The sequence below is a fragment of the Narcine bancroftii genome, chromosome 2, assembly GCF_036971445.1.
Source record: "Narcine bancroftii isolate sNarBan1 chromosome 2, sNarBan1.hap1, whole genome shotgun sequence".
In the NCBI taxonomy this organism is placed as follows: Eukaryota; Metazoa; Chordata; class Chondrichthyes; order Torpediniformes; family Narcinidae; genus Narcine; species Narcine bancroftii.
Genome location: NC_091470.1, coordinates 199,686,841 through 199,714,644, shown reverse-complemented (window position 1 = coordinate 199,714,644; position 27,804 = coordinate 199,686,841). Strand labels below are relative to the sequence as shown.

Sequence of the window (27,804 nt, the reverse complement as noted above, 5' to 3'; positions counted from 1 at the left end):
TTTTATTTAATATCTGATTGAGATCATCCCAAAATTTTTCTACTCTCTCACATGTCCAGATTGCATGAATTGTTGTTCCCCTTTCTTTTTTACATCGAAAACATCTATCAGATACTGTTGGGTCCCATTTATTTAACTTTTGCGGTGTAATGTATAGTCTGTGTAACCAATTATATTGTATCATACGCAGCCTCGTATTTATTGTATTTCTCATCGTTCCAGAGCATAACTTCTCCCATGTTTCCTTTTTTATCTTTATATTTAAATCTTGTTCCCATTTTTGTTTAGTTTTACCATTTGTTTCCTCATTTTCCTTTTCTTGCAGTTTAATATACATATTTTTTATAAATCTTTTGATTAACATTGTATCTGTAATCACATATTCAAGGTTACTTCCCTCTGGTAAACTCAAGTTGCTTCCTAATTTATCTTTCAAGTAGGATCTCAGTTGGTAATATGCCAGCGCTGTATCTCCCGTTATATTGTACTTATCTCTCATTTGTTCAAAGGATAAGAATCTACTTCCTGAAAAACAATTTTCTATTCTTTTAATCCCTTTTTTTTCCCATTTTCTAAAGGCAAGGTTGTCTATTGTAAAAGGGAGTAGCTTATTTTGCGTCAATATTAGTTTTGGTATTTGGTAATTTATTTTATTTCTTTCTACATGTATCTTCTTCCATATATTGAGGAGATGGTGTAATACTGGAGAAGTTCTATGTTGTACCAATTTTTCGTCCCATTTATATAATATGTGTTCAGGTATCTTTTCCCCTATTTTATCTAATTCTAATCTCGTCCAGTCTGGTTTTTCCCTTGTTTGATAAAAATCTGATAGGTACCTTAATTGTGCGGCTCTATAATAATTTTTGAAGTTTGGCAATTGTAAGCCTCCTTGTTTATACCATTCTGTTAATTTGTCTAGTGCTATCCTCGGTTTCCCCCCTCTCCATAAAAATCTCCTTATTATTTTCTTTAACTCTTTGAAGAATTTTTCTGTCAGTTGTATTGGCAATGCCTGAAATAAGTATAGTATCCTTGGAAAAATGTTCATTTTAATACAGTTTATCCTTCCTATCAGTGTTAGTGATAGCTCTTTCCAATGCTCTAAATCGTCCTGTAATTTTTTCATTAGTGGATTGTAATTGAGTTTATATAATTGGCCTAAATTTTTGTTTATTTGCACACCTAGGTATCTTATTGCCTGCGTTTGCCATCTGAATGGGGATTCCTCCTTAAATTTTGAGAAATCCGCGTTATTCATAGGCATTGCTTCACTTTTATTTACGTTTATCTTGTATCCCGACACTTCTCCATATTCCTTCAATTTCTTATATAGTTCTTTTATTGATAGTTCTGGTTCTGTTAAGTACACTATCACATCATCCGCAAACAGACTGATTTTATATTCCCTGTCTTTTATTTTTATTCCTTTTATATTATTATCTCTTCTTATCGATTCTGCTAGTGGTTCTATAGCTAGCGCAAACAATAATGGTGATAGTGGGCATCCCTGCCGCGTTGACCTGCTTAAGTTAAATTGCTTTGATACATGTCCATTTACTGTCACTTTCGCTAACGGTCCCTTATATAATGCTTTAATCCAATTAATATACTTCTCCGGTAAACTGAATTTTTGCAATACTTTGAACAAGTAATTCCATTCTACTCTGTCGAAGGCCTTCTCTGCGTCTAAAGCAACTGCTACTGCCGGTGCTTTATTTCCTTCTACTGCATGAATTAAGTTAATAAATTTACAAATATTGTCTGTTGTGCGTCTTTTTTTGATAAATCCAGTTTGGTCTAAATTTACCATTTTCGGTACCTGTTCTGCTAATCTGTTCGCTAATAGTTTAGCTATTATCTTATAATCTGTGTTTAGCAAAGATATTGGTCTATATGACGCTGGTGAGAGTGGATCTTTCCCTTGTTTTAGTATCACTGTAATTATTGCTGTTTTACATGAATCTGGTAAGTTTTGTGTCTCATCAATCTGGTTGATTACATCCAGGAGGGGCGGTATTATTAGGTCTTTAAATGTTTTGTAGAATTCTATTGGGAGTCCATCCTCTCCTGGTGTCTTATTATTTGGTAAATTTTTTATTATCTCTTGTATTTCTACTGTTCCAAATGGTTCTGTTAATTTATTTTGTTCCTCTATTTGTAGTTTTGGTAGTTCAATTTTAGTCAAAAATTCATCTATTTTCCCTTCTTTCCCTTCGTTTTCGGTTCGGTATAATTGTTCATAGAATTCTCTGAAGTTTTCCTTAATTTCTTTTGGATTATATGTAATTTGTTTGTCTTTTTTCCTTGTTGCCAATACCATTTTCTTAGTTTGCTCTGTCTTAAGCTGCCATGCTAGGATTTTGTGTGTTTTTTCCCCTAGTTCATAATATTTCTGTTTTGTCTTCATTATATTCTTCTCCACCTTATATGTTTGTAATGTTTCATATTTTATTTTTTTATCCGCCAATTCTCTTCTTTTGGTTGTATCTTCCTTTATTGCTAATTTTTTTTCTATGTTTATTATTTCCCTTTCCAACTGCTCTGTTTCCTGATTATAGTCCTTCTTCATCTTGGTTGCATAACTTATTATTTGCCCTCTAATGAATGCTTTCATTGCGTCCCATAGTATAAACTTATCTTCCACTGATTCCGTATTTACTTCAAAGTACATTTTTAATTGTTTTTCAATAAATTCTCTAAAATCCTGTCTTTTAAGTAGCATGGGGTTTAATCTCCATCTATACATTCTTGGAGGGATGTCTTCTAGCTCTATTGCCAATAACAGGGGTGAGTGGTCCGATAATAGTCTAGCTTTATATTCCGTTTTCCTAACTCTCCCTTGTATGTGGGCTGATAACAGGAATAGGTCTATCCTTGAGTATGTTTTATGTCTAGTCGAGTAGTATGAGTATTCCTTTTCTTTTGGGTTTTGTTTCCTCCATATGTCCACAAGTTTCATTTCTTGCATTGATTTAATTATAAATTTGGTTACTTTGTTCTTCCTGTTAATTTTTTTCCCCGTTTTATCCATATTTGGATCCAAATTCAGATTGAAATCCCCTCCTATTAGTATGTTCCCTTGCGTATTAGCTACCTTCAAAAAGATATCTTGCATAAACTTTTGATCTTCTTCGTTAGGTGAATATATATTAAGTAGATTCCAAAGCTCTGAATATATCTGACATTTTATCATAACATATCTCCCTGCTGGATCTATTATTTCCTCTTCTATTTTAAATGGCACATTTTTGCTAATTAATATAGCCACTCCTCTTGCTTTTGAATTATACGATGCTGCTGTTACATGTCCTACCCAATCTCTCTTTAATTTCTTGTGCTCCAATTCAGTTAAATGTGTTTCTTGGACAAATGCTATATCTATTTTTTCCTTTTTCAGTAAATTTAGTAGTTTCTTCCTTTTAATTTGGTTATGTATTCCATTAATATTTAGAGTCATATAGTTCAGCGTAGCCATTTTATATTTTGTTTATCTTCTCTTTCCGTTTTTCCATCATTACCTTTCCTCCTTTTCCATTTCTGTTTTCTTATTTTCAACTCTTTACCAGACAACATTCCTACAACATCCAACATTTTCCTTATTCTCCTATTTCTATCTTCTTTATCCCCAATCTCCCCTTCCCCTCCTGAGTTGCCCTTTATCCCTTGTCGGACAACCACATCTCCCCTCTCCATTTGGATTTGCGAATCCACTCGCAAGCGTCAACTGATTTTGCAGTGACCGCTCTTTTCCCCCCACCCAGCCCCCCCCAGAAAAGATTTCGTTTTTTATATGTCACAAAGGTCACTCTTTTAGTTCCCTCCTTATTCTCTCTATTCCATTACCTTCCCTTATTAATTCTTGTCTATACTTTCTATGTTTTCCTCTAATTACAGATACTTTCACATATGCCCGTTGTCTCTATTCACTCTTATACCTCTTTACCCGCATACATATCAATCGTGGTCATTTTTACCCTCCTTACCCGTCTTCATCCCTCAGTCTATTTTTGTCTTTACCCACATACATATCAATCGTGATAATTTTTGCTCTCATTACCCGTCTTCATCCCTCAGTCTATTTTTGTAATTGTTCTGCAAATTTTCGTGCTTCTTCTGGATCCGAGAATAGTCTGTTTTGTTGTCCTGGAATAAATATTTTCAATACCGCAGGATGCTTCAGTGTAAATTTATATCCTTTCTTCCATAAAATCGCTTTTGCTGCATTGAACTCTTTTCTCTTCTTTAGGAGTTCAAAGCTTATATCTGGATAAATGAAGATTTTTTGCCCTTTATACTCCAGTGGTTTGTTGCCCTCTCTTACTTTTTCCATTGTCTTCTCCAGCACCTTTTCTCTTGTAGTATATCTTAGGAATTTTACTACAATAGATCTTGGTTTTTGTTGTGGTTGTGGTTTAGGGGCCAATGCTCTATGTGCCCTTTCTATTTCCATTTCTTGCTGTAGTTCTGGACATCCTAGGGCCTTAGGGATCCATTCTTTTATAAACTCCCTCATATTCTTGCCTTCTACATCTTCCTTAAGGCCCACTATCTTTATGTTATTTCTTCTGTTATAATTTTCCATTATATCTATTTTTTGGGCTAGTAATTCTTGTGTCTCTTTAGTTTTTTTATTAGATTCCTCCAATTTCTTTTTTAAGTCTTCTACCTCCATTTCTGCTGCTATTGCCCGTTCTTCCATCTTGTCCATTTTTTTCCCCATTTCTGTTAAGGTCATATCCATTTTATTTATTTTCTTTTCTGTGTTGTTTATTCTTCTTCTTAAATCATTGAATTCCTGTGTTTGCCATTCTTTAAATGACTCCATGTATCCTCTAACAAGAGCCAGTACCTCCTTTACCTTGCCTATCTTTTCTTCTTCTATTTCCCTGTACTCTTCCTCTTCCTCTTCTTCTTCCTCTAGGTTGACCATCTGTTGTTTCTTTGCTGCCCTTTCCTCCTCTTCTTTCTTGTTTCTATTGTCTTCTGTGGTCTCTTCTTGCTGCAGGTGTTCTGCAGCTGTCGTTGCCGGCTGTGGAGATCGACTCCCCAGCTGGTCCCCCCTCCCGTCGGTGTATTTTTTTGTATGCGCATCGCGCATGCGCGAGGAATCGCGCATGCGCGGTTGCGCACTTTTACTCGGCTCTGTGAGCCATTGTTGTAGTTCTCTTTCTACCGACCTGAGGTAGTGGGGTCTTCTCTCCACAGCGGGCCTCTTCGGACAGGTAAGGCCTTCACCTTTTTCCTCCGTTGTCTTCTCTTCCTCTCTTCTTTCCGTTGATTTTGATTTTTCTCCTTTTGTCTCCATCTTCTTCCCACCTTTATATTCACTTTTCTTTAACTTGTATTTCTGTGCCTTTGTATTTTCTCTTGTTTTTCCCGACTTTTCTGGAGAGGGCTGGAGTTCACCGTCCGGCCACTACTCCATCACGTGACTCCTCCCCATTTATTTAACTTTTGAGGTGTAATGTATAGTCTGTGTATCCAGTTATATTGTATCATACGTAACCTCGTATTTATTGTATTTCTCATCATTCCAGAATATAATTTCTCCCATGTTTCCTTTTTTATCTTTATATTTAAATCTTGTTCCCATTTTTGTTTAGTTTTACCATTTGTTTCCTCATTCTCCTTTTCTTGCAGTTTAATATTTGTAATAAATCTTTTGATTATCATTGTGTCTGTAATCACATATTCAAAGTTACTTCCCTCTGGTAAACTCAGACTGCTTCCTAATTTGTCCTTCAAGTAGGATCTCAATTGGTAATATGCCAGCACTATATCTTGAGTTATATTGTATTTATCTTTCATTTGTTCAAAGGATAAGAATCTATTTCCTGAAAAACAATTTTCTATTCTTTTGATCCCTTTTTTCTCCCATTCTCTAAAGGAAAGGTTATCTATTGTAAAAGGGAGTAACTTATTTTGCATCAATATTAGTTTTGGTAATTGGTAATTTGTTTTATTCCTTTCTACATGAATCTTTTTCCAAATATTGAGTAGATGATGTAATACTGGAGAACTCCTATGTTGTACCTATTTTTCATCCCATTTATATAATATGTGTTCAGGTATCTTTTCCCCTATTTTATCTAATTCTAATTTAGTCCAATCTGGCTTTTCCCTTGGTATCTTAATTGTGCGGCTCTATAATAATAGGTATCTTAATTGTGCGGCTCTATAATAATAGGTATCTTAATTGTGCGGCTCTATAATAATTTTTAAAGTTTGGCAGTTGTAAGCCTCCTTGTTTATACCATTCTGTTAATTTATCTAGTGCTATCCTCGGTTTCCCCTCTTTCCATAAAAATTTCCTTATTATTTTCTTTAAGTCCTTGAAGAATTTCTCTATCAAGGGTATTGGCAATGCCTGAAATAGGTATAATATCCTTGGGAAAATGTTCATTTTAATACAGTTTATCCTTCCTATTAGTGTTAATGGTAAATCTTTCCAATGCTCTAAATCATCCTGTAATTTTTTCATTAGTGGATAATAATTGAGTTTATATAGATGGCCGAGATTTTTATTTATTTGTATACCTAGGTATCTTATTGCTTGCATTTGCCATCTGAATGGTGATTCCTTCTTAAATTTTGAGAAATCCGCATTATTCATTGGCATTGCTTCACTTTTATTTACGTTGATCTTGTAAGCCGACACTTCTCCATATTCCTTCAATTTCTTATATAATTCTTTTATTGATAGTTCTGGTTCTGTTAAGTATACTATAACATCATCTGCAAATAAACTGATTTTATATTCCTTGTCTTTTATTTTTATCCCTTTTATATTATTTTCGGTTCTTATCAATTCTGCTAGTGGTTCTATAGCTAACGCGAACAATAAGGGTGATAGTGGGCATCCCTGCCGTGTTGACCTGCTTAAGTTAAATTGCTTTGATATATATCCATTTACTGTCACTTTCGCCAATGGCCCCTTATATGATGCTTTCATCCAATTAATATATTTCTCTGGTAAACTGAATTTTTTTAGTACTTTGAATAAATAATTCCATTCTACTCTGTCAAAGGCCTTCTCTGCGTCTAAAGCAACCGCTACTGTTGTACCTTTATTTCCTTCTATTGCATGCATTAAGTTAATAAATTTACAAATATTGTCTGTTGTTCATCTTTTTTTAATAAATCCAGTTTGGTCTAGATTTACTATTTTTGGTACATAGGCGGCTAATCTGTTTGCTAATAGTTTAGCTATTATCTTATAATCTGTGTTAAGTAAAGATATTGGTCTATATGACGCTGGTGCGAGTGGATCTTTCCCTGTCTTTGGTATTACTGTAATTATTGCCGTTTTGCATGAATCTGGTAAGCTTTGTGTTTTATCAATCTGGTTGATTACTTCCAGGAGGGGAGGAATTAATAAATCTTTAAATGTTTTATAGAATTCTATTGGGAATCCATCCTCTCCTGGTGTTATATTATTTGGTAATTTTTTTATTATCTCTTGTATTTCTACTATTTCAAATGGTTCTGTTAATTTATTTTGTTCCTCTATTTGTAATTTTGGTAGTTCAATTTTGGTTAAAAATTCATCTATTTTCCCTTCTTTCCCTTCGTTTTCAGTTTGGTACAATTGTTCATAGAATTCTCTAAAATTTTCCTTGATCTCTGTTGGATTATATGTGATTTGTTGGTTCTTTTTTCCTTGATGCCAATACCATTTTCTTAGCTTGTTCTGTCTTAAGCTGCCATGCTAGAATTTTGTGCGTTTTTTCCCCTAATTCATAATATTTCTGTTTTGTCTTCATTATGTTCTTCTCCACCTTATAAGTTTGTAGTGTTTCATATTTTATTTTTTTATCTGCTAATTCTCTTCTTTTAGTTGTATCTTCCTTCATTGCTAATTCTTTTTCTATATTTACTATTTCCTTTTCCAACTGCTCTGTTTCCTGATTATAGTCCTTCTTCATCTTGGTTACATAACTTATTATTTGCCCCCTAATGAACGCTTTCATTGCACCCCATAGTATAAACTTATCTTTCACTGATTCTGTATTGATTTCAAAGTACATTTTAATTTGTCTTTTAATGAATTCTCTAAAATCCTGCCTTTTAAGTAGCATGGAGTTTAATCTCCATCTATACATTCTTGGAGGGATGTCCTCTAACTCTATTGTCAATATCAAGGGTGAATGGTCGATAATATTCTAGCTTTATATTCTGTTTTTCTTACTCTATCTTGCATACGAGCTGATAACAAAAATAGGTCTATTCTTGAGTATGTTTTATGTCTAGCCGAGTAATATGAATATTCCTTTTCATTTGGGTGTTGCTTCCTCCATATATCCAAAAGTTGCATTTCTTCCATCGATTTAATTATAAATTTGGTTACTTTGTTCTTTCTGTTAATTTTTTTCCCAGTTTTATCCATGTTTGAATCCAAATTAAGGTTGAAATCCCCTCCTATTAGTATGTTCCCTTGCGTGTCTGCTATCTTCAAAAAAATATCTTGCATAAATTTTTGATCTTCTTCGTTAGGTGAATATACATTGAGTAAATTCCAAAACTCCGAATATATCTGACATTTTATCATTACATATCTCCCTGCTGGATCTATTATTTCCTCTTCTATTTTAATTGGCACATTTTTACTAATTAATATAGCTACTCCTCTTGCTTTTGAATTATACGACGCTGCTGTTATGTGTCCTACCCAATCTCTCTTTAATTTCTTGTGCTCCAATTCAGTTAAATGTGTTTCTTGCACAAATACTGTATCAATTTTTTCTTTTTTCAGTAAATTTAGCAGTTTCTTCCTTTTAATTTGGTTATGTATTCCATTAATATTTAAAGTCATATAGTTCAGCATAGCCATTTCATATTTTGTTTATCTTCCCTTTCCGTTTCTCCATCATCACCTTTCCTTCTTATCCATTTCTGCTTTCTTGTTTTGAACACTTTATAAGACAACATTTCTAAAACATCAAACATTTTCCTTATTCTCCTATTTAAAACTTCTTTAACCCCATTCTCCCCTCCCCCTCCTGAGTTGCCCTTTATCCCTTGTCGGGCAACCACATCTCCCCTCTCCATTTGGTTTTGCGAATTCACTTGCAAACGTCAACTGATTTTGTAGTGACCGTAACTCCTCCCCACCCAGCCCCCCCCAGAAAAGATTTCAATTTTCATATGTAACAAAGGTCACTCTTTTAATTCCCTCCTTATTCCCTCTATTCCCTTTCCCTCCCTTATTAATTCTTATCTATACTCTATATATTTTCCTCTAAATACGGATACATTCATGTATACACACTATATATATACACACATATACCTCTTTACACACATACATATAGATCGTGGTCATTTTTACTCTCATTACATGTCTTCATCTCTCTGCTTGTTTTGTAGTTGTTCTGCAAATTTCCTTTCTTCTTCTGGATCCGAGAATAGTCTGTTTTGTTGCCCTGGAATAACTATTTTAAGTACCGCTGGGTACTTTAAAATAAATTTATATCCTTTTTTCCATAAGATCGTTTTTGCTGTGTTGAACTCCTTCCTCTTCTTCAGGAGTTCAAAACTTATGTCTGGATAGAAAAAAATTTTTTGACCTTTGTATTCCAGTGGCTTTTTGTCTTCTCTTACTTTCTTCATTGCTTTCTCCAATATATTTTCTCTTGTTGTATATCTTAAGAATTTTACTAAAATGGATCTTGGTTTTTGCTGCGGTTGTGGTTTCGGGGCTAATGTTCTATGTGCCCTCTCTATTTCCATTTCTTCCTGTAATTCTGGTCTTCCTAGGACCCTGGGCATCCAATCTTTTATAAATTCTTACCAGAGGGAAGTAACCTTGAAGATGTGATTACAGATACAATGTTAATCAAAAGATTTATAACAAATATGTATATCAAACTGCAAGAAAAGGAGAAAGAGGAAACAAATGGTAAAACTAAACAAAAATGGGAACAAGATTTAAATATAAAGATAAAAAAGAAAACATGGGAGAAATTATGTTCTGGAACGATGAGAAATACAATAAATACGAGGCTGCGTATGATACAATATAATTGGTTACACAGACTATACATTACACCGCAAAAGTTAAATAAATGGGACCCAACAGTATCTGATAGATGTTTTCGATGTAAAAAAGAAAGGGGAACAACAATTCATGCAATTTGGACATGTGAGAGAGTAGAAAAATTTTGGGATGATCTCAATCAGATATTAAATAAAATAACAGAAAACAATATACCAAAGAATCCAGAGATCTTTCTCCTAAGTAACATAAAAAATAAAGAATTTGGAATTGACTTGGAAGATGCACAAAAAAGATTTGTCAAGATAGCCCTAGCCGTAGCAAAAAAATGTATTATGTCAACCTGGAAATTGGAAGATAATTTGAAAATACAACAATGGTATATAGAAATGAATAAATGTATTCCATTAGAAAAAATAACATATAGTTTAAGAAATAATATTGAAATATTCGAACAAGTATGGGAGCCTTACATTAAATACAATAGCGAAAACCTACCGGGAACAAACATTACCTAAGTTGATGGAAGGAGAAGAAAAGAAAAGAATGGACTCAGTAGAATTTCTGGTGTATTTTTGTTGAATGACAACATTGTCTGACTGAATTAATGCAACCTAGATTGTATACCTAAAATGGATGAGAGGGGGGGGGGGTGGGGGGGTGGCTTGGGAGGAGGGAGGGGGGGGGAGAAAAAATCACTGTAAATGTGTGGAAAAGAAAAAGTGTATATCATGGCTATTGTGATTTATGGTGTGAAAAATAAAAAAATTAATTAAAAAAAAAAAATTCTCTCATATTCTTGCCTTCTTCATCTTCCTTAAGGCCCACTATCTTTATATTATTTCTTCTATTATAGTTTTCTATTATATCTATCTTCTGAGCTAACAGCTCATGTGCCTCTTTAACTTTTTTATTAGATTCTTCTAATTTCTCTTTTAATTCCTCTACTTCCATTTCTACAATTATTTCTCGTTCTTCCATATTTTCCACTCTTTTTCCTATCTCTGACATGGTCATTTCCATTTTGTTCATTTTTTCTTCTGCATTCTTAATTCTTTTTATCTCATTAAATTCTTGTAATTGCCATTCTTTCACTGATTCCATATATTCTTTAAAAAAAGATATATCCATTGTCTTGCCTTTCTCTTCTTCTTCCATTTCTTTCTGTTCTTCTTCTTTTTCCTCTTGATTGACCATCTGTTGTTTCCTTGTTTTCTTTTTACCCTCTTCTTTCTTGTTGTCGTTATTGTCTGTGTTTTGCACCTGCTGCTGTGCTGCAGGTGTCTCTCTCAGCTGTGGAGATCGACTCCGCAGCTGTTCCCCCTCCCGTCAGTGTGTTTTTTTTTCATGCGCATCACGCATATGCGACTCCTCGCGCATGCGCGGTTGTGCACTTTTACTCGGCTCTGCGAGCCATTTTTGTAGTCCTGAGCCCGGGACTTCCACTGACCTGCGGGAGCGGGCTTCTCTCTCCGCGGCGGGCCTCTTCGGACAGGTAAGGCCTTCACCTTCTTCTTCCGACATTCTTTCTTCCTCTTCTTCCCGTTGTTTTCGACTTTTCTCTCTTCGCTGCCATTTTCTTCTCACCTTTATTTTTACTTTATTATAAATTTTAATCTTGTACCTTTGTGCTTTGTGTTTTTTTAAAAACTTTTCGGGAGAGGGCTGGAATTCCCTGACCGGCCACTACTCCATCACGTGACTCCTCCTCCTCCACACTCTTAAGTAATCGACCATTACCCTGTACTCAGCCTTCTGGCTTGTCCTTCCAAAATGCGTCACCTCACACTGATCCGGGTTGAACTTGTTTCTCCTCTTTTCCCTCTCTCCAGATACCTCTCACACTGCCTATTCTCACCTGAGGCTTCCACGCTTCATCCTGCCCTCTCCCTCCCCACACCACCCTTCCTGTTCCTAGTCCACCCTCCTCTCCTCTCTCCCCCTGTCCACCCATCCCTATCCCCCTCCCACCCTTCCTTTCCCTCTCGCTCCCCCAATCACCCTCTCTCCTTCCCCTCCTCCACCTGCCCTCTCCTCCACCTGCCCTCTCCTCCACCCCCTTCCTTCTTGTTCCTGTCCCACCCTTCCCTCCATTTTTCCCACTTCCACCCCTTTCTCCCCCATCTCCTGCCACACCCAGTGTCCCACCCTCCCTGCCCTGGATTAGGGGTGGGGGCAGGATACATCAGATCTACTCACTGGTGGTGATGATCTCCTTAATGGGCCAGAAGGTCGGAGATGGAGAGGGCTCTGTTCAATGCAAGAGAAGGAACTTTAGCCTGGAGTGCAGAAGGGGTCAACAGATGTAGGGTCTCCCCATGCCCACCGCTCCCCCCTCAGGTGCTCCCATGTAGCCTCCCATCCCATCACCAGGCCTGTCCCCCCACTTCTTTCCTCCTGGGGGGGAGAGCAGAGTTGTCACCAGCACTCTGTCATACTGGGCTTGAATTCCCCCCCCCCCACCCCCGTATCCGATTCAAGATTGTCGTGTAATTAAAACCAGTGTCATATCGCCCAAAAATGTCCTTCATAAGGCACAGATTTGCCATTGGCAGATACTGCCTGAAGCGCATCTTACAAAGAGAAGCAAAAGAGAGGTCCCCCCCCCCACCAGAGTCACCATGTCTGTGGATTTGCCTCCAGCGCCTCTCTCCGACTATATCTGACTGTCTCACTGTAAGTCCGACTGTACATCTGACTGTGTCCCAATGTAAGCCCACTGTAAGTCTCACTGTGTCCGACTGTAAGTCTCACTGTAAGTCCGACTATATATCCAACTGTATCCGACTGTACATCCGACTAAGTCTGACAGTATATTTGACTGTAAGTCCCAATGTAAGCCCACTGTATGTCTCACTGTGTCCGACTAAGTCCCAATGTAAGCCCACTGTGTCCGACTGTATATCCAACTGTAAGTCCAGCTGTATGCCCAACTGTAGGTCTGACTGCATACCCAACTGTAGGTCCTATTGCAAGAGGCGTTTAGGCAATTCCTGCTGGTGGTAAACCTGTCCACCTTGCAGCGGGCAAAAATAAATTTCATGTAATATGAGTCCGTTTTAGAACTATGACAATTCAACCATGAGCTGACCCCTTCTCCCACTCAGCCCCCTTGCCCGGCCTTCTCCCCATTAACCCACCCCACCAGGTTCAGGAACAGCTGCTCCCCCTCCACCGTTAGACTCCTCAACGACAAACTCATTCAAGGACTCGTACTTGTGTACTTCATCGATTACTGAAGATTTATTTTCTGTCTTTGCAGTTTGTTTCCACTCCTCTTTTGTAGACCTGTACATATCTTTTCTTGAGTACAGTTTATTTGTTGCACTACCATTAAGTGATAATTCTACCTGGCCCACAGGGAAAGGAATCTTGGGGCTGCATGTGATGTGATGTCTGTACTCTTGACAATGAATCTGAACTTTGAACCTTTACAGGCTAGTCAAGAACCTATCACCAACTATTCCCCTAAGTTTTTGTGAGAGGGAGCCCTGCTGTGGGAGGGGTAGTGCAAGAGTGAAAGTGGCAGACAGTCTGACCCAGAGCCAGAAATGCCATGATGCCAGCCCGGAAGCTGGGAGACGGGGGGGTGGGGGGGATGGGGAGGAGGAAGTATCTGTACTCCCAGAGGGTTGGGAAAAGTGAGAATATGAGGGGTGGTGAAGAGTATGGTTCAGGACAGGTTCAGTGCCATGCTGCAGTGGTGGGGGAGGTGTGTGTGTGTGTGTGTGTGTGTGTGTGTGTGTGTGTGTGTGTGTGAGTGAGAGAGAGAGAGGAACAGAAAGGGGAAGAGAGAGCAGGAGAAAGAGAGAGAGCAGTGGAAAGGGGCAGAGACAGAGAGGGATAAGGAGAGAGGAGTGAGGAAGAAAGGGAGAGAGGCAGATAGAGAGAGAGAGAGGCAAAGAGGGAAAGGCAGAGAGAGAGGGAAAGTCAGAGAGGGAGAGAGAGATAGAGGAAGAGAGAGAAAAAGGGTGAGAGAGAGGGAAAAAGAGAGATAACAGGATGTGTGACCATACCTGCACGCTTATATCTGAGGTACTCCACCATGCCTCCATCAGTGAAAGCCTCAATCCTCTCCTCAGGGTAGTCGATCGCTGCAACTGAGAAAGGTGAACCCAGCATCAGCTGGTGCTGCCGAAGGACCTCCGGTTGCCCAGCCCCTTTCCACGTCTCAGGTGATCCCATCTCCGGTCATCCACCCCACCAGCATCTCCCTGACAGCTCCTCGAGTGATCAAGGACCCCACATGCAGGCCACTTCGCTTCAACGGAGATTGGAACCTCAGAAGGTTCATTAGACCTTGCCAAAGAAGGACAGAGCTCATCGCCTCACTGCGTGGGATGTCCAGGGATGGATGGCATTAGACCAGAGTAGTCTCAAGGATCAGAATCCTGAACATGTCACAAAATTTCTTGCTTTGTGGCAGCATCACAGAGCAAACATTTATATAAAACACCTTACAAAAATAAATAAAAATAGTGCATAAAACGATAAAGTAAGGCAGTGTCCGTGGCTCATGGATCATTCAGGAATCTGATGGCGGAGGGGAGGAAGCTGTTCTTGTGCCGCTAGGAGCTCATCTTCAGGCTCCTGGACCTTTATCCAGATGGTAGCAGAATGAAGAGGGCATGGACTAGATGGTGGGGAGTTTGAGGGTAGAGGCTGGCTTCTTCACAGATCACCCTAATACTCATGGATCACCCTGATATTGACCACCTACATCTCATGGACCACCCTGATATTGACCACCTACATCTCATGGACCACCCTGATATTCACCACCTACAACTCATGGATCACCCTGATATTGCCCACCAACATCTCATGGACCACCCTGATATTCACCACCTACATCTCACGGACCACCCTGATATTCACCACCTACATCTCACGGACCACCTTGATATTGCCCACCTACATCTCACAGACCATCCTGATATTGCCCACCAACATCTCATTGACCACCCTGATATTGTCCACCTACAACTCATGGACCACCCTGATATTGCCCACCAACATCTCATTGACCACCCTGATATTGTCCACCTACAACTCATGGACCACCCTGATATTGCCCACCAACATCTCACGGACCACCCTGATATTGCCCACCTACATCTCATGGACTACCCTGATATTGCCCACCTACATCTCATGGACTACCCTGATATTGCCCACCTACATCTCACAGACCACCCTGATATTCACCACCTACATCTCACGGACCACCCTGATATTGCCCACCAACATCTCATGGACAATCCTGATATTGCCCACCCGCACCTCACGGACCACCCTAATATTGCCCAACATCTCACAGACCACCTTGATATTCATCACCTACATCTCTCGGACCATCCTGATATTGACCACCTACATCTCACGGACCACCCTGATATTGCCCACCTGCATCTCACGGACCACCCTGATATTGACCACCTACATCTCATGGACCACCCTGATATTGCCCACCTACATCTCATGGACTACCCTGATATTGCCCACCTACATCTCACAGACCACCCTGATATTCACCACCTACATCTCACGGACCACCCTGATATTGCCCACCAACATCTCATGGACAATCCTGATATTGCCCACCCGCACCTCACGGACCACCCTAATATTGCCCAACATCTCACAGACCACCTTGATATTCATCACCTACATCTCTCGGACCATCCTGATATTGACCACCTACATCTCACGGACCACCCTGATATTGCCCACCTGCATCTCACGGACCACCCTGATATTGACCACCTACATCTCATGGACCACCCTGATATTGCCCACCTACATCTCATGGACTACCCTGATATTGCCCACCTACATCTCACAGACCACCCTGATATTCACCACCTACATCTCACGGACCACCCTGATATTGCCCACCAACATCTCATGGACAATCCTGATATTGCCCACCTGCACCTCACGGACCACCCTAATATTGCCCAACATCTCACAGACCACCTTGATATTCATCACCTACATCTCTCGGACCATCCTGATATTGACCACCTGCATCTCACGGACCACCCTGATATTGCCCACCTGCATCTCACGGACCACCCTGATATTACCCACCAACATCTCACGGACCACCATGATGTGATGGGACAGTAAGGGAGGGTGATACACTGTGTCGGACTCTGGGAGTGTGTGATCGGACAGTGTGGGAAGGTGATACACTGTGTTGGACCCTGGGAGCATGAAGAGGCAGTTGTGCTCTTTGCCCTGGCAGTGGGTGCTTTCTTGCAATACCTCACATGGCTGCAGTGTAAGAGGGTCAGCTTGTAAAGCCGACCAGTCACTCACTCTCAGTGATGTATTCATCTTCAAATGGCAGCAGTTTCATCACTGGGGCAGCCTCTGTGTGTGAGGAAACAGAGCGTTAATGAGCACTTCCACACTAGGTCAGCCAGTGGTGGGTGCCACACAACTCCTGGTGCGAGGTGAGAGACTGTTTCCTGAAAACACTAAACGACCAATATTTTGCTTCCTGAACACTTTTGCTTTCCTGAAATCATCAAAGATTTCCTATCGTGTACTGTTTTTTTGATATAACCTATTTCTGTGATTTCCTGTCATTTTTTTCCAAGCCAACAAAACCGTGAAGTGCAGCATGTCGTTGAAAATTCATTTTTTGTATCTGCACTTGGACACCCTCCCAGCTGATCTCGGCGCCGTCAGTGACGGACACAGTGAAAGGTTTCAACCGTTGAAAAGTGGAATCAGGGCAACTGGAATCCATCAGCACTGGCCGACTGTTGTTGGGCACTGACATGAGGGGCATCAGATGCTGAGTACAAACGAAAATCAGTGGGAAGACATATTTAGGTCAGCATCATGATGCGATTAAACAGGCTAAATTCAATAATGTTTATCCAACTTCCTACGTGATGCAGCAGATCTGAAACTTTCTTTGCATTCAGCTGAACGTCATCGATCATGATCCCCAATTGTTTTCCAGGAAGAATTGTAAAACATGGAAGTCTGCAGACACCAACCATGGTGAAACCCAGCAGGTTAAATAGTGTCCTTTATATAGCAAAGACAAAGATGCAGAACCGACCTTCTTGGGAGTCACTCTTCCAGAGATTTTTCCTGGACCCAACACACCAATGGCATCGTAAAGAAAGCACGTCAGGGCCTCGACTTCCTCAGAAGTTTGGTATGACACCCGAAAAACTGGCAAATTTCTACAGGGGTGTGGTGGAAAGTGCACTGACCGGCTGCATCATGGCCTGGTATGGGGGACACCACTACCCCTGTGAATAAAGCCCTGCAAAAGGTAATGGACAGGGCCCAGGACATCACAGGCAAAATCCTCCCAACCATCAGCACTGCTGTCAGAGGCAGCGATCATCAAAGCCCCACCCGACCCAGCACACGCTCAGTTCTCGCTGCTGCCATCAGGAAAGGGGTATCAGGACAAAAGACCCACACCCCCAGGTTCAGGAAGAGCAGCTCCCCCTCCACCATCGGACTCCTCAACCACAAAAGCAATCAGGGTCTCAGACTTGTGCACTTTATTGATCTTCTTTTTGCTCTTCAACTTGGCAACCCCTTACTAATCACAGAGCACTAATGGCACAGGGATTACTTAAAGTGGGATGTGAGTGGGAAGAAGAGCATTGAGAACCACTGCTCCTCCTCCTTCCCCATTTAACAGGCGACCCCACTTCCTTCCCAATTTAACAGATGGCCCCTCCCCCCATCTTCTCCATTTAACAGGTGGCCCCAACCCCCTTCCCCGTTTAACAGGTGGTCCCTTCCTCCCCCCCAACAGCTTCCACGTTTAACAGGGTCTCCACCCCCCCACCTTCTCCGTTTAACAGGTGGCCCCCAACCCGCATTTAACAGGCGGCCACCAACCCCGTTTTACAGGCGATCCACATACCCAACCCCCGTTTAACAGGAGGCCCCTTCCCCGGTTAACAGGCGGTCTCTTCCCCCCAACCCCCTTTAAATAGGCGGCCCCCACCACCGATCCCAACAGGCGACCCCACCCCCGTTTAACAGGAGGGCCCCACATTTAACAAGCAGCCCCACCCCCGTTTAACAGCCAGCCTCTCCCCCATTTAACTGGCGTTCCCCTCCCCCAACCCATTTAACAGGCGAACCCCAACCCCCATTTAACAGGTGGCCCCCACCCCCGTTCCCCGTTTAACAGGTGGCCCCACCCCCACCTTCCCCGTTTAACAGGCAGCCCCTCCCCCTCCTTCCCCGTTTAACTGGCGTTCCCCTCCCCTCACCTTTCCTGTTTAACAGGCGACTCCCAATCCCATTTTACAGGTGATCACACCCCACCACCCCCGCTTAACAGGAGGCCCCCTCCCTCCTCCTTCCCCATTTAACAGGCGTCCCCTCCCCCCCACCTTCCCCGTTTAACAGGTGGCCCCACCCCCCATTTAACAGGTAGCCCCCACCACCCCTTCCCTGTTTAACAGGCAACACCCACCTTACCCGTTTTACAGGCCCGCACCCCCACCTTCCCCATTTAACAGACAGCCCCACCCCCTTCCCCGTTTAACAGCCAGCCTCACCCCCCCTTCCCCGATTAAAAGGTGGTCCCATACCCCCACTCCCGTTTAACAGGGGGCTCTCTCCCTCCTCCCCTGTTTAACTGGCGTCCCCTACCCCCCAGCACCGTTTAACAGGCATCCCCCACTTAACAGGTGACCCCCACTCCCATTTAACAGGTGGTCCCTTCCCCCTCCCCCCACTGCTTCCACCCCCCCACCTTCCCCAATTAACAGGCAGCCCTCAACCCCATTTTACAGGCGATCCACATACCCAACCCCCATTTAACAGGAGGACCCCTCCCTACTCCTTACCTGGTTAACAGGCGGTCCCTTCCCTCCAACCCCCTGTTAACAGGCGGCCCCCACCACCCATCCCTACAACAGGCGAACCCCAACCCCCGATCCCCGTTTAACCTGCGGACCCCACCCCCCGTTCCCCGTTTAACAGGCAGCCCCACCCCCACCCCCGTTTAACAGGCAGCCCCCTCCTTCCCCGTTTAACTGGCGTTCCCCTTCCCCCACCTTCCCCATTTAATAGGCAGTTCCCAACCCCATTTTACAGGCGATCACCCCCCCCCCACCACCGCTTAACAAGAGGCCCCCTCTCCTGTTTTTTAATAGGTGGTCCCCTCCCCCGTTCCCCGTTTAACAGGCGGCCCCCCCAACCATATCCCCACAAAAGGTGTCCCCTCCCCCCCACCGATTAACTGGTGGTCCATCCCCCATTTAACAGGCAGCCACCACCCCCATTTAACAGGCGATCCACACCCCAGCCCCCACCCCGGTTTAACAGGCGGCCCCCAACCCTCACCTTCCCATTGAACGGGCAGCTCCCACCCCTCCCTCACCTGATTAACAGGAGACCCACTTAACAGGCAGCCCCTTCCATCCCCCACCCCCTTTTAATATGCAGCCCCACTCCCCCCATTTAACATGCGGGTCCCAACCCCCCCATTTAACAGGTGGCCCCACACCCCCACCCCCGTTTAACAGGAGGCCCCCCTCCTCCTTCCATTCCTCCCCTCCCTCCTTAGTTAACAGGCGGCCCCCACTCCCGGTTAACAGGCAATCCCTTCCACCCCCCCCCCCACTTTAACAGGCAGTCCCCACACCCTTCAACAGGCAACCCCCACCCCTACCTTCCCCTTTTAACAGGCCCCCATTTCCCCGTTTAACAGGCGGCCCCACCCCCCACGTTCCACATTTAACAGGTAACAGGTGGCCTCCAACTCCCTTCCCCGTTTAACAGGTGGCCCCACACACCCACCCCCGTTTAACAGGCAGCCCCCCACCATCCACTTAACAGGCGGCCCCCACTCCCGTTTAACAGGCGGTCCCAGCCCCCACCTTACCCATGCAGCCCCCTCCCCCTCCATCCCTGTTTAACTGGCTGCCCCCTCCACCCCACCTTAACAGGCGATCCACCCGTTACCCCCATTTAACAGGCAGCCTCCACCCCCCATTCCCCGTTTAACACTCAGCCCCACCCCTCTTCACCGATTAACAGGCGGCCCCATCCCCCCACCCACGTTTAACAGGAGGCCCCCTTCCTCCTCCTTACTCAGTTAACAGGCGGTCCCCCACCCCTTTTTAATACGCACCACCGTTTAACAGGTGGCCCCCTCCCCATTTAACTGGCTTTCCTCTCCCCTCCACCTTCCCCATTTAACAGGCAGCCCCCACCCCCCTTCCCCATTTAGCAGGCGGCCCACACTCTCCCTTCCCCATTTAACAGATGGCCCCACCCACTTCCCCATTTAACACTCGGGCCCACCCCACTTCCCCGATTAACAGGTGACCCCACACCCCCACTCCCGTTAACAGGAGGCCCCCTCCCTCCTCCCCCGGTTAACAGGTGGTTCCACCCCCCCACCCTAGTTAAAAGGCGGCCCCATTTCCCTTCCATGTTTAACAGGCAGACCTACCCCCTTTCTCATTTAACAGGTGGCCCCCACCCCACACCTTTCCAGTTTAACAGGCAGCTCCTACCCCCCTCACCCAATTAACAGGCGACCCATCCACCCCCCACCTGAACCATTTAACAGGAGGACCCCTCCCCCTCCTTCCAATTTAACTGGCGTTCCCCTCCTCCCCAGATTCACCGTTTAGCAGGCGGCGCCCCCACTCCCGTTTAACAGGCGGTCTCAAACCCCACTCCCACCTTCCCCGCTTAACAGACGGCGCCCACCACACCTCCTTGTTTAACAGGCGGCCCCCACCTCCCACCTTCGCCGTTAAATCGGCGGCCACCCCTTCTCCGTTTAACAGGTGACCCCACACCCCCACACCCGTTAACAGGAGGCCCCCTCCGTCCTCCCCCAGTTAACAGGCGGTCCCTGACCCCCACCCCAGTTAACAGGCGGCCCCATCCTCTTTCCACGTTTAACAGGCAGCCCCGGCCCCTCACCTTTCCAGTTTAACAGGTGCCTCCCACCACCCCTCACCCGATTAACAGGTGACCCACCCCCAACCCCGTTTAACAGGCATCCCACCCCATACCTTCCCCATTTAACAAGCGGCCCCAAATGCCTTCCCCGATTAACAGGTGGCCCCACACACCACTCCCGTTTAACCGGAGGTCCCCTCCCTTCTCCACTGGATAACAGGCGGTCCCTTCCCTCCACCCTAGTTAACAGGTGCCCCCATTCCCCTTCCATGTTTAACAGGCGGTCCCTTCCCTCCACCCTAGTTAACAGGTGCCCCCATTCCCCTTCCATGTTTAACAGGCAGTCCCCACCCTCTTCCCCGTTTAACAGGCGGCCCACCCCACACCTTTCCAGTTTAACAGGCGGCTCCTACCCCCCACCCCACCCGATTAACAGGCTACCCACTCCCCAACTTCCCAGTTTAACAGGCGGCCCCCACCCCGCCTTCCAATTTATTTGGCGTTCCCCTCCCCCCCACCTTCACCTTTTAGCAGGCGGCGCCCCCACTTCCGTTTAACAGGCGGTCCCAAACCCCACCCCCACCTTCCCCACTTAACAGACGGCGCCCACCACCCCTCCTCATTTAACAGGTGTTCCCTTCCACCCCCCACCTTCCCCATTTAACAGGTGGCCCCCACTACCCTTCCCCATTTAGCAGGCGGCCCACAACCCCCCTTCCCCATTTAACAGACGGCCCCACCCACTTCCCCATTTAACAGTCGGGCCCATCCCCCTTCCCTGATTAACAGGTGGCCCCACACCACCACTCCCATTAACAGGAGGCCCCCTCCCTCCTTCCCCAGTTAACAGGCGGTCCCTTCCACCCCTCCACCTCCTTTTAATACGCAGCCCCACCTTCCCCGTTTAACAGGCCCCCGGTTCCTTGTTTAACAGGCGGACCCCACCCCATCCCCATTTAACAGGCCCCCACCACCCCTTCCCCTTTTAACAGGCAACCCCAACCCCCATTCAACAGGCCCCCTCTTCTCCTTCTAGCAGGTGGCCCCCAAACCTCCGTTCCCCATTTAACAGACGGCCCCACTCCCTTCCCGTTTAACAGGTGGCCCTACAACCCCACCCCGTTTAACAGGCGGTCCCTTCCACCCACCACGTATAACATGCGGCCCCATACATTTAAGGCACCCCCTTCCCCATTTAACAGGCAGTCCCCACCCACTTCCCCATTTTAACAGATGGCCCCACCCACTTCCCCATTTAACACTCGGGCCCACCCCACTTCCCCGATTAACAGGTGACCCCACACCCCCACTCCCGTTAACAGGAGGCCCCCTCCCTCCTCCCCCGGTTAACAGGTGGTCCCATCCCCCCACCCTAGTTAAAAGGCGGCCCCATTTCCCTTCCATGTTTAACAGGCAGACCCACCCCCTTTCTCATTTAACAGGTGGCCCCCACCCCACACCTTTCCAGTTTAACAGGCAGCTCCTACCCCCCTCACCCAATTAACAGGCGACCCATCCACCCCCCACCTGAACCATTTAACAGGAGGACCCCTCCCCCTCCTTCCAATTTAACTGGCGTTCCCCTCCTCCCCAGATTCACCGTTTAGCAGGCGGCGCCCCCACTCCCGTTTAACAGGCGGTTTCAAACCCCACTCCCACCTTCCCCGCTTAACAGACGGCGCCCACCACACCTCCTTGTTTAACAGGCGGCCCCCACCTCCCACCTTCGCCGTTAAATCGGCGGCCACCCCTTCTCCGTTTAACAGGTGACCCCACACCCGTTAACAGGAGGCCCCCTCCGTCCTCCCCCAGTTAACAGGCGGTCCCTGACCCCCACCCCAGTTAACCAGCGGCCCCATCCTCTTTCCACGTTTAACAGGCGGCCCCGGCCCCTCACCTTTCCAGTTTAACAGGTGCCTCCCACCACCCCTCACCCGATTAACAGGTGACCCACCCCCAACCCCGTTTAACAGGCATCCCACCCCATACCTTCCCCATTTAACAAGCGGCCCCAAATGCCTTCCCCGATTAACAGGTGGCCCCACACACCACTCCCGTTTAACCGGAGGCCCCCTCCCTTCTCCACTGGATAACAGGCGGTCCCTTCCCTCCACCCTAGTTAACAGGTGCCCCCATTCCCCTTCCATGTTTAACAGGCAGTCCCCACCCTCTTCCCCGTTTAACAGGCGGCCCACCCCACACCTTTCCAGTTTAACAGGCGGCTCCTACCCCCCACCCCACCCGATTAACAGGCTACCCACTCCCCACCTTCCCCGTTTAACAGGCGGCCCCCACCCCGCCTTCCAATTTATTTGGCGTTCCCCTCCCCCCCACCTTCACCTTTTAGCAGGCGGCGCCCCCACTTCCGTTTAACAGGCGGTCCCAAACCCCACCCCCACCTTCCCCACTTAACAGACGGCGCCCACCACCCCTCCTCGTTTAACAGGTGTTCCCTTCCACCCCCCACCTTCCCCATTTAACAGGTGGCCCCCACTACCCTTCCCCATTTAGCAGGCGGCCCACAACCCCCCTTCCCCATTTAACAGACGGCCCCACCCACTTCCCCATTTAACAGTCGGGCCCATCCCCCTTCCCTGATTAACAGGTGGCCCCACACCACCACTCCCATTAACAGGAGGCCCCCTCCCTCCTTCCCCAGTTAACAGGCGGTCCCTTCCACCCACCACGTATAACATGCGGCCCCATACATTTAAGGCACCCCCTTCCCCATTTAACAGGCAGTCCCCACCCACTTCCCCATTTTAACAGATGGCCCCCACCCCTCACCTTTCCAGTTTAATAGGCGGCTCCCACACCCTCACCCGATTAACAGGCGACCCACTCCCCCCCACCTTCCCCGTTTAACAGGAGGCCCCCTCCCCCTCCTTCCCATTTAACTGGTGTTCCCCTCCCCTCCCACCGTTTAGCAGGCGGCCCCCCACTTAACAGGCAGCCCCCCACTCCTGTTTAAAAGGTGGTCCCAACCCCCCCCACCCCCACTCCCACTCCCGTTTAACAGGTGGTCCCAACCCCTCACCTCCACCTTCCCCAGGTAACAGACGGCGCCCACCACCCTTCCTCATTTAACAGGCGGACCTTCCCCTTCTTTCCCATTTAACTGGTATTCCCCTCCCCCATCTTCACCGTTTAACTGCCCCCACCTCCGGTTAACATGCGGCTCCCAACCACCCCTTCCCCATTTAACAGGCGATCCACACCCCCACCATCATTTAACAGGAGGCCCCCTCATTCCCTGGTTAATAGTAGGTCCCTTCCCCCCCCCACACCTTTTTACCAGGCGGCCCCACCCCCAGCACCCCCATTTAGCAGGCGTCCCTTCCCCAATTAACGTGGCACCACACCCCCACATAACAGGCGGCCCCCCACATAACAGGCGGCCCCCCACATAACAGGCGGCCCCCCACATAACAGGCGGCCCCCCACATAACAGGCGGCCCCCCACATAACAGGCGGCCCCCCACATAACAGGCGGCCCCCCACATAACAGGCGGCCCCCCACATAACAGGCGGCCCCCCACATAACAGGCGGCCCCCCACATAACAGGCGGCCCCCCACATAACAGGCGGCCCCCCACATAACAGGCGGCCCCCCACATAACAGGCGGCCCCCCACATAACAGGCGGCCCCCCACATAACAGGCGGCCCCCCACATAACAGGCGGCCCCCCACATAACAGGCGGCCCCCCACATAACAGGCGGCCCCCCACATAACAGGCGGCCCCCCACATAACAGGCGGCCCCCCACATAACAGGCGGCCCCCCACATAACAGGCGGCCCCCCACATAACAGGCGGCCCCCCACATAACAGGCGGCCCCCCACATAACAGGCGGCCCCCCACATAACAGGCGGCCCCCCACATAACAGGCGGCCCCCCACATAACAGGCGGCCCCCCACATAACAGGCGGCCCCCCACATAACAGGCGGCCCCCCACATAACAGGCGGCCCCCCACATAACAGGCGGCCCCCCACATAACAGGCAGCCCCCCACATAACAGGCAGCCCCCCACATAACAGGCGGCCCCCCACATAACAGGCGGCCCCCCACATAACAGGCGGCCCCCCACATAACAGGCGGCCCCCCACATAACAGGCGGCCCCCCACATAACAGGCGGCCCCCACATAACAGGCGGCCCCCACATAACAGGCGGCCCCCACATAACAGGCGGCCCCCACTCCCGTTAACAGGCGGTCCCCACCCCCTCATCCCCACCTTCCCCAGTTAACAGATGGCACCCACCACCCCTCCTCGTTTAACAGGCGGCCCCCACCCCCACCTTTCCAATTTAACAGGCAGCTCCCAAACCACCCCCCGTTACCCGTTTAACAGGCGACCCACTCTCCCTCCATCCCCAATTAACTGGCTGTTCCCTCCACCCCACCTTCCCCATTTAACAGGCGATTCACCCGCTACTCCCGTTTAACAGGCAGCCCCACCCCCTTCCCCGATTAACAGGTGCCGCACCCCCCCACCCCCGCTTAACAATAGGCCCCTCCATCCTCCTTCCCCGGTTAACAGGCGGTCCCTTCTACCACCCCACCCCATTTTAAAACCCAGCCCCACCCCCACCTTTCCCGATTATCAGGCGCTCCTTCCCCGTTTGACAGGCGGTCCCCACCCCCTTCCCCATTTAACAGGAGGCCCCCACCACCCCTTCCCCGTTTAACAGGTGGCCGCACTCCCTACCTTCCCTATTTAACAGATGGCCCCACCCCTTCCACGATTTACAGGTGGCCCCACACCCCCACTCCTGTTTAACCGGAGGCCCCCTCCCTCCTCCACTGGTTAACAGGCGGTCCCCTTCCCCACCCCAGTTAACTGGCGGCCCCATATCCCTTCCATTTTTAACAGGCAGTCCTCACCCCCTTCCCTGTTTAATAGGTGGCCCCCACCCCACACCTTTCCAGTTTAACAGGCGGATCCCACACCCCTCATCCGATTAACAGGCGACCCACCCCCCCACCTTCCCCATTTAACAGGCGGCCTCCTCCCCCTCCTTCCAATTTAACTGGCAGTGCCCCCAGTCCCGTTTAACAGGCGGTCCGCACCCCCACCCCCACCCAACCTTCCCCATTTAACATGGCCCCCCACCCTCCGTTTCCCGTTTAACAGGCAGCTCCCCCCTCCTTCCCCGTTTAAAAGGCGGTCCCCACCCCCTTCTCCGTTTAACAGGCGGTCCCCACCCCCTTCCCTGTTTAACAGGCGGTCCCCACCCCCTTCCCTGTTTAACAGGCGGTCCCCACCCCCTTCCCTGTTTAACAGGCGCTCCCTCCTTCCCCTCCCCGTTTAAGGCGGTCCCCCTTTCCCGTTTAACAGGCGGCCGCACCCTCTTCTTGACCCGTTTAACATGACACCCACCCACCCGCTTCCCGTTCCCCATTTAACAGATGGCCCCCACCCCTCCCCCATTTTACAGACGGCCCCCACCCTCCCCGTTTAACTGTTGGCCCCTCCTTGCCCGTTTAACTGGCGGCCCCCCACCCACATTTTCCCCTTAACAGGCGGCCCCCACCCCCTCCTTACCCGTTTAATAGGCGCTCTCCCCTCCCAGTTTAACAGGGTCCCCACTTCCCCGCTTAACAGGGTCCCCAACCCCCCTTCCCCATTTAACAGGCGGCCCCACCCCCGTTCTCCGTTTAACGGTGCCCCACCCCTGATTAACGTGGCCCCACCCCCTCACCCCCTTTTAATAGCGGCCCACCACCACCACCTTCCCCGTTTAACAGGCGGTCCCCACCCCCTTCCCTGTTTAACAGGCGCTCCCTCTTCCCCCTCCCCGTTTAAGGCGGTCCTCCTTTCCCGTTTAACAGGCGGCCGCACCCTCTTCCTGACCCGTTTAACATGGCACCCACCACCCCCTTCCCCATTTAACAGGTGGCCCCCACCCCTTCCCCATTTTATAGACGGCCCCCATCCCCCCGTTTAACTGTCGGCCCCCCTCCCCCCATTTTCCCCTTAACAGGCGGCCCCCACCCCCTCCTTCTCCATTTAATAAGCGCTCCCCCTCCCCGTTTAACAGGGTCCCACTTCCCCACTTAATAGGGTCCCCACCCCCACCCCCGCTTAACAGGGTCCCCACCCCCCTTCCCCATTTAACAGGCGGCCCCACCCCCGTTCTCCGTTTAACGGTGCCCCACCCCTGATTAACGTGGCCCCACCCCCTCACCCCCTTTTAATAGCGGCCCACCACCCCCTACCCCGTTGAACAAGCGCTCCCTCTCCCGTTTAACAGGCGGCCCCCACCCCTCTTCCCCGTTTCGCAGTTAAACCTAAAGGTTCAGCACCTTCCCCGCCTCTTTGCACCTCCCGGGCAGTTTTGAAAGGGGAGGGGGGACAGTTTTCGATGAAACTTCCTACCTTCTGAGTGGATGAGGATTGCGGTGAACAGGAGCAGAGTGGCCGAGAGCCGGGCAGGAAGAAACATTGGGCTTTTCTCTTGTTCAGTTAAACCCCCTCCGCCCCAATTTCAATGAAACTAAAGTTTGGAGACGGTTCACTGGTCCGGACCTTCGGCCAAAGCCGCGACTGAGTTATGGGGCGTCACAAGGGCCGTCTCCATCAACAATGGGACAATCATTTATTCAAACACAAACGCCCCCTCCCACTGCCGGGAAACTCGCCCTCGGGAATCGGCAGGAGTTACTCAGCGGGACGCGCAGCTGATGGGGAGGCAGGGTCCGGACGCCAATATACAGGGGCTGGTTTTTGCAGAGAAAAGGTGAAGGGACTTTATTAAGGGGCCTTTCACAGCGTACATGGTTGAAAGAAAATGGAGAGAAGGAGATCAGGGGGCGTTGGTTGGATGGGACGAGCCAGAGGGGTGTAGAGAGGAGGGAGGTGTTTCCAGGGCACCCGCCAATAA

At 47.4% G+C, this 27,804-nt stretch overlaps 1 protein-coding gene across 13 annotated transcripts in view; it reads right to left on the bottom strand.

Moving 5' to 3' along the window:
• The window catches only part of LOC138754968 (uncharacterized), a 54,948-nt gene extending 27,453 nt beyond the window's left edge, over positions 1-27,495 (bottom strand). For 4 of the 13 annotated variants that reach the window (XM_069920059.1, XM_069920066.1, XM_069920070.1 and 1 more), the window contains exons 1-4: positions 27,300-27,494; positions 16,322-16,375; positions 14,014-14,097; positions 12,197-12,247 (exon numbers count right to left, since the gene is read on the bottom strand). In XM_069920059.1, the coding sequence (XP_069776160.1) occupies positions 12,197-12,247; positions 14,014-14,097; positions 16,322-16,375; positions 27,300-27,366 (256 nt within the window). In that variant the 5' untranslated portion in view covers positions 27,367-27,494. Of the gene's footprint in view, positions 1-12,196; positions 12,248-14,013; positions 14,098-16,321; positions 16,376-27,299 lie in introns of all 13 variants that reach the window. The other 9 variants (XM_069920058.1, XM_069920062.1, XM_069920060.1 and 6 more) reach the window with 5 other exon arrangements.
• Positions 27,496-27,804: the final 309 nt, after the last annotated feature.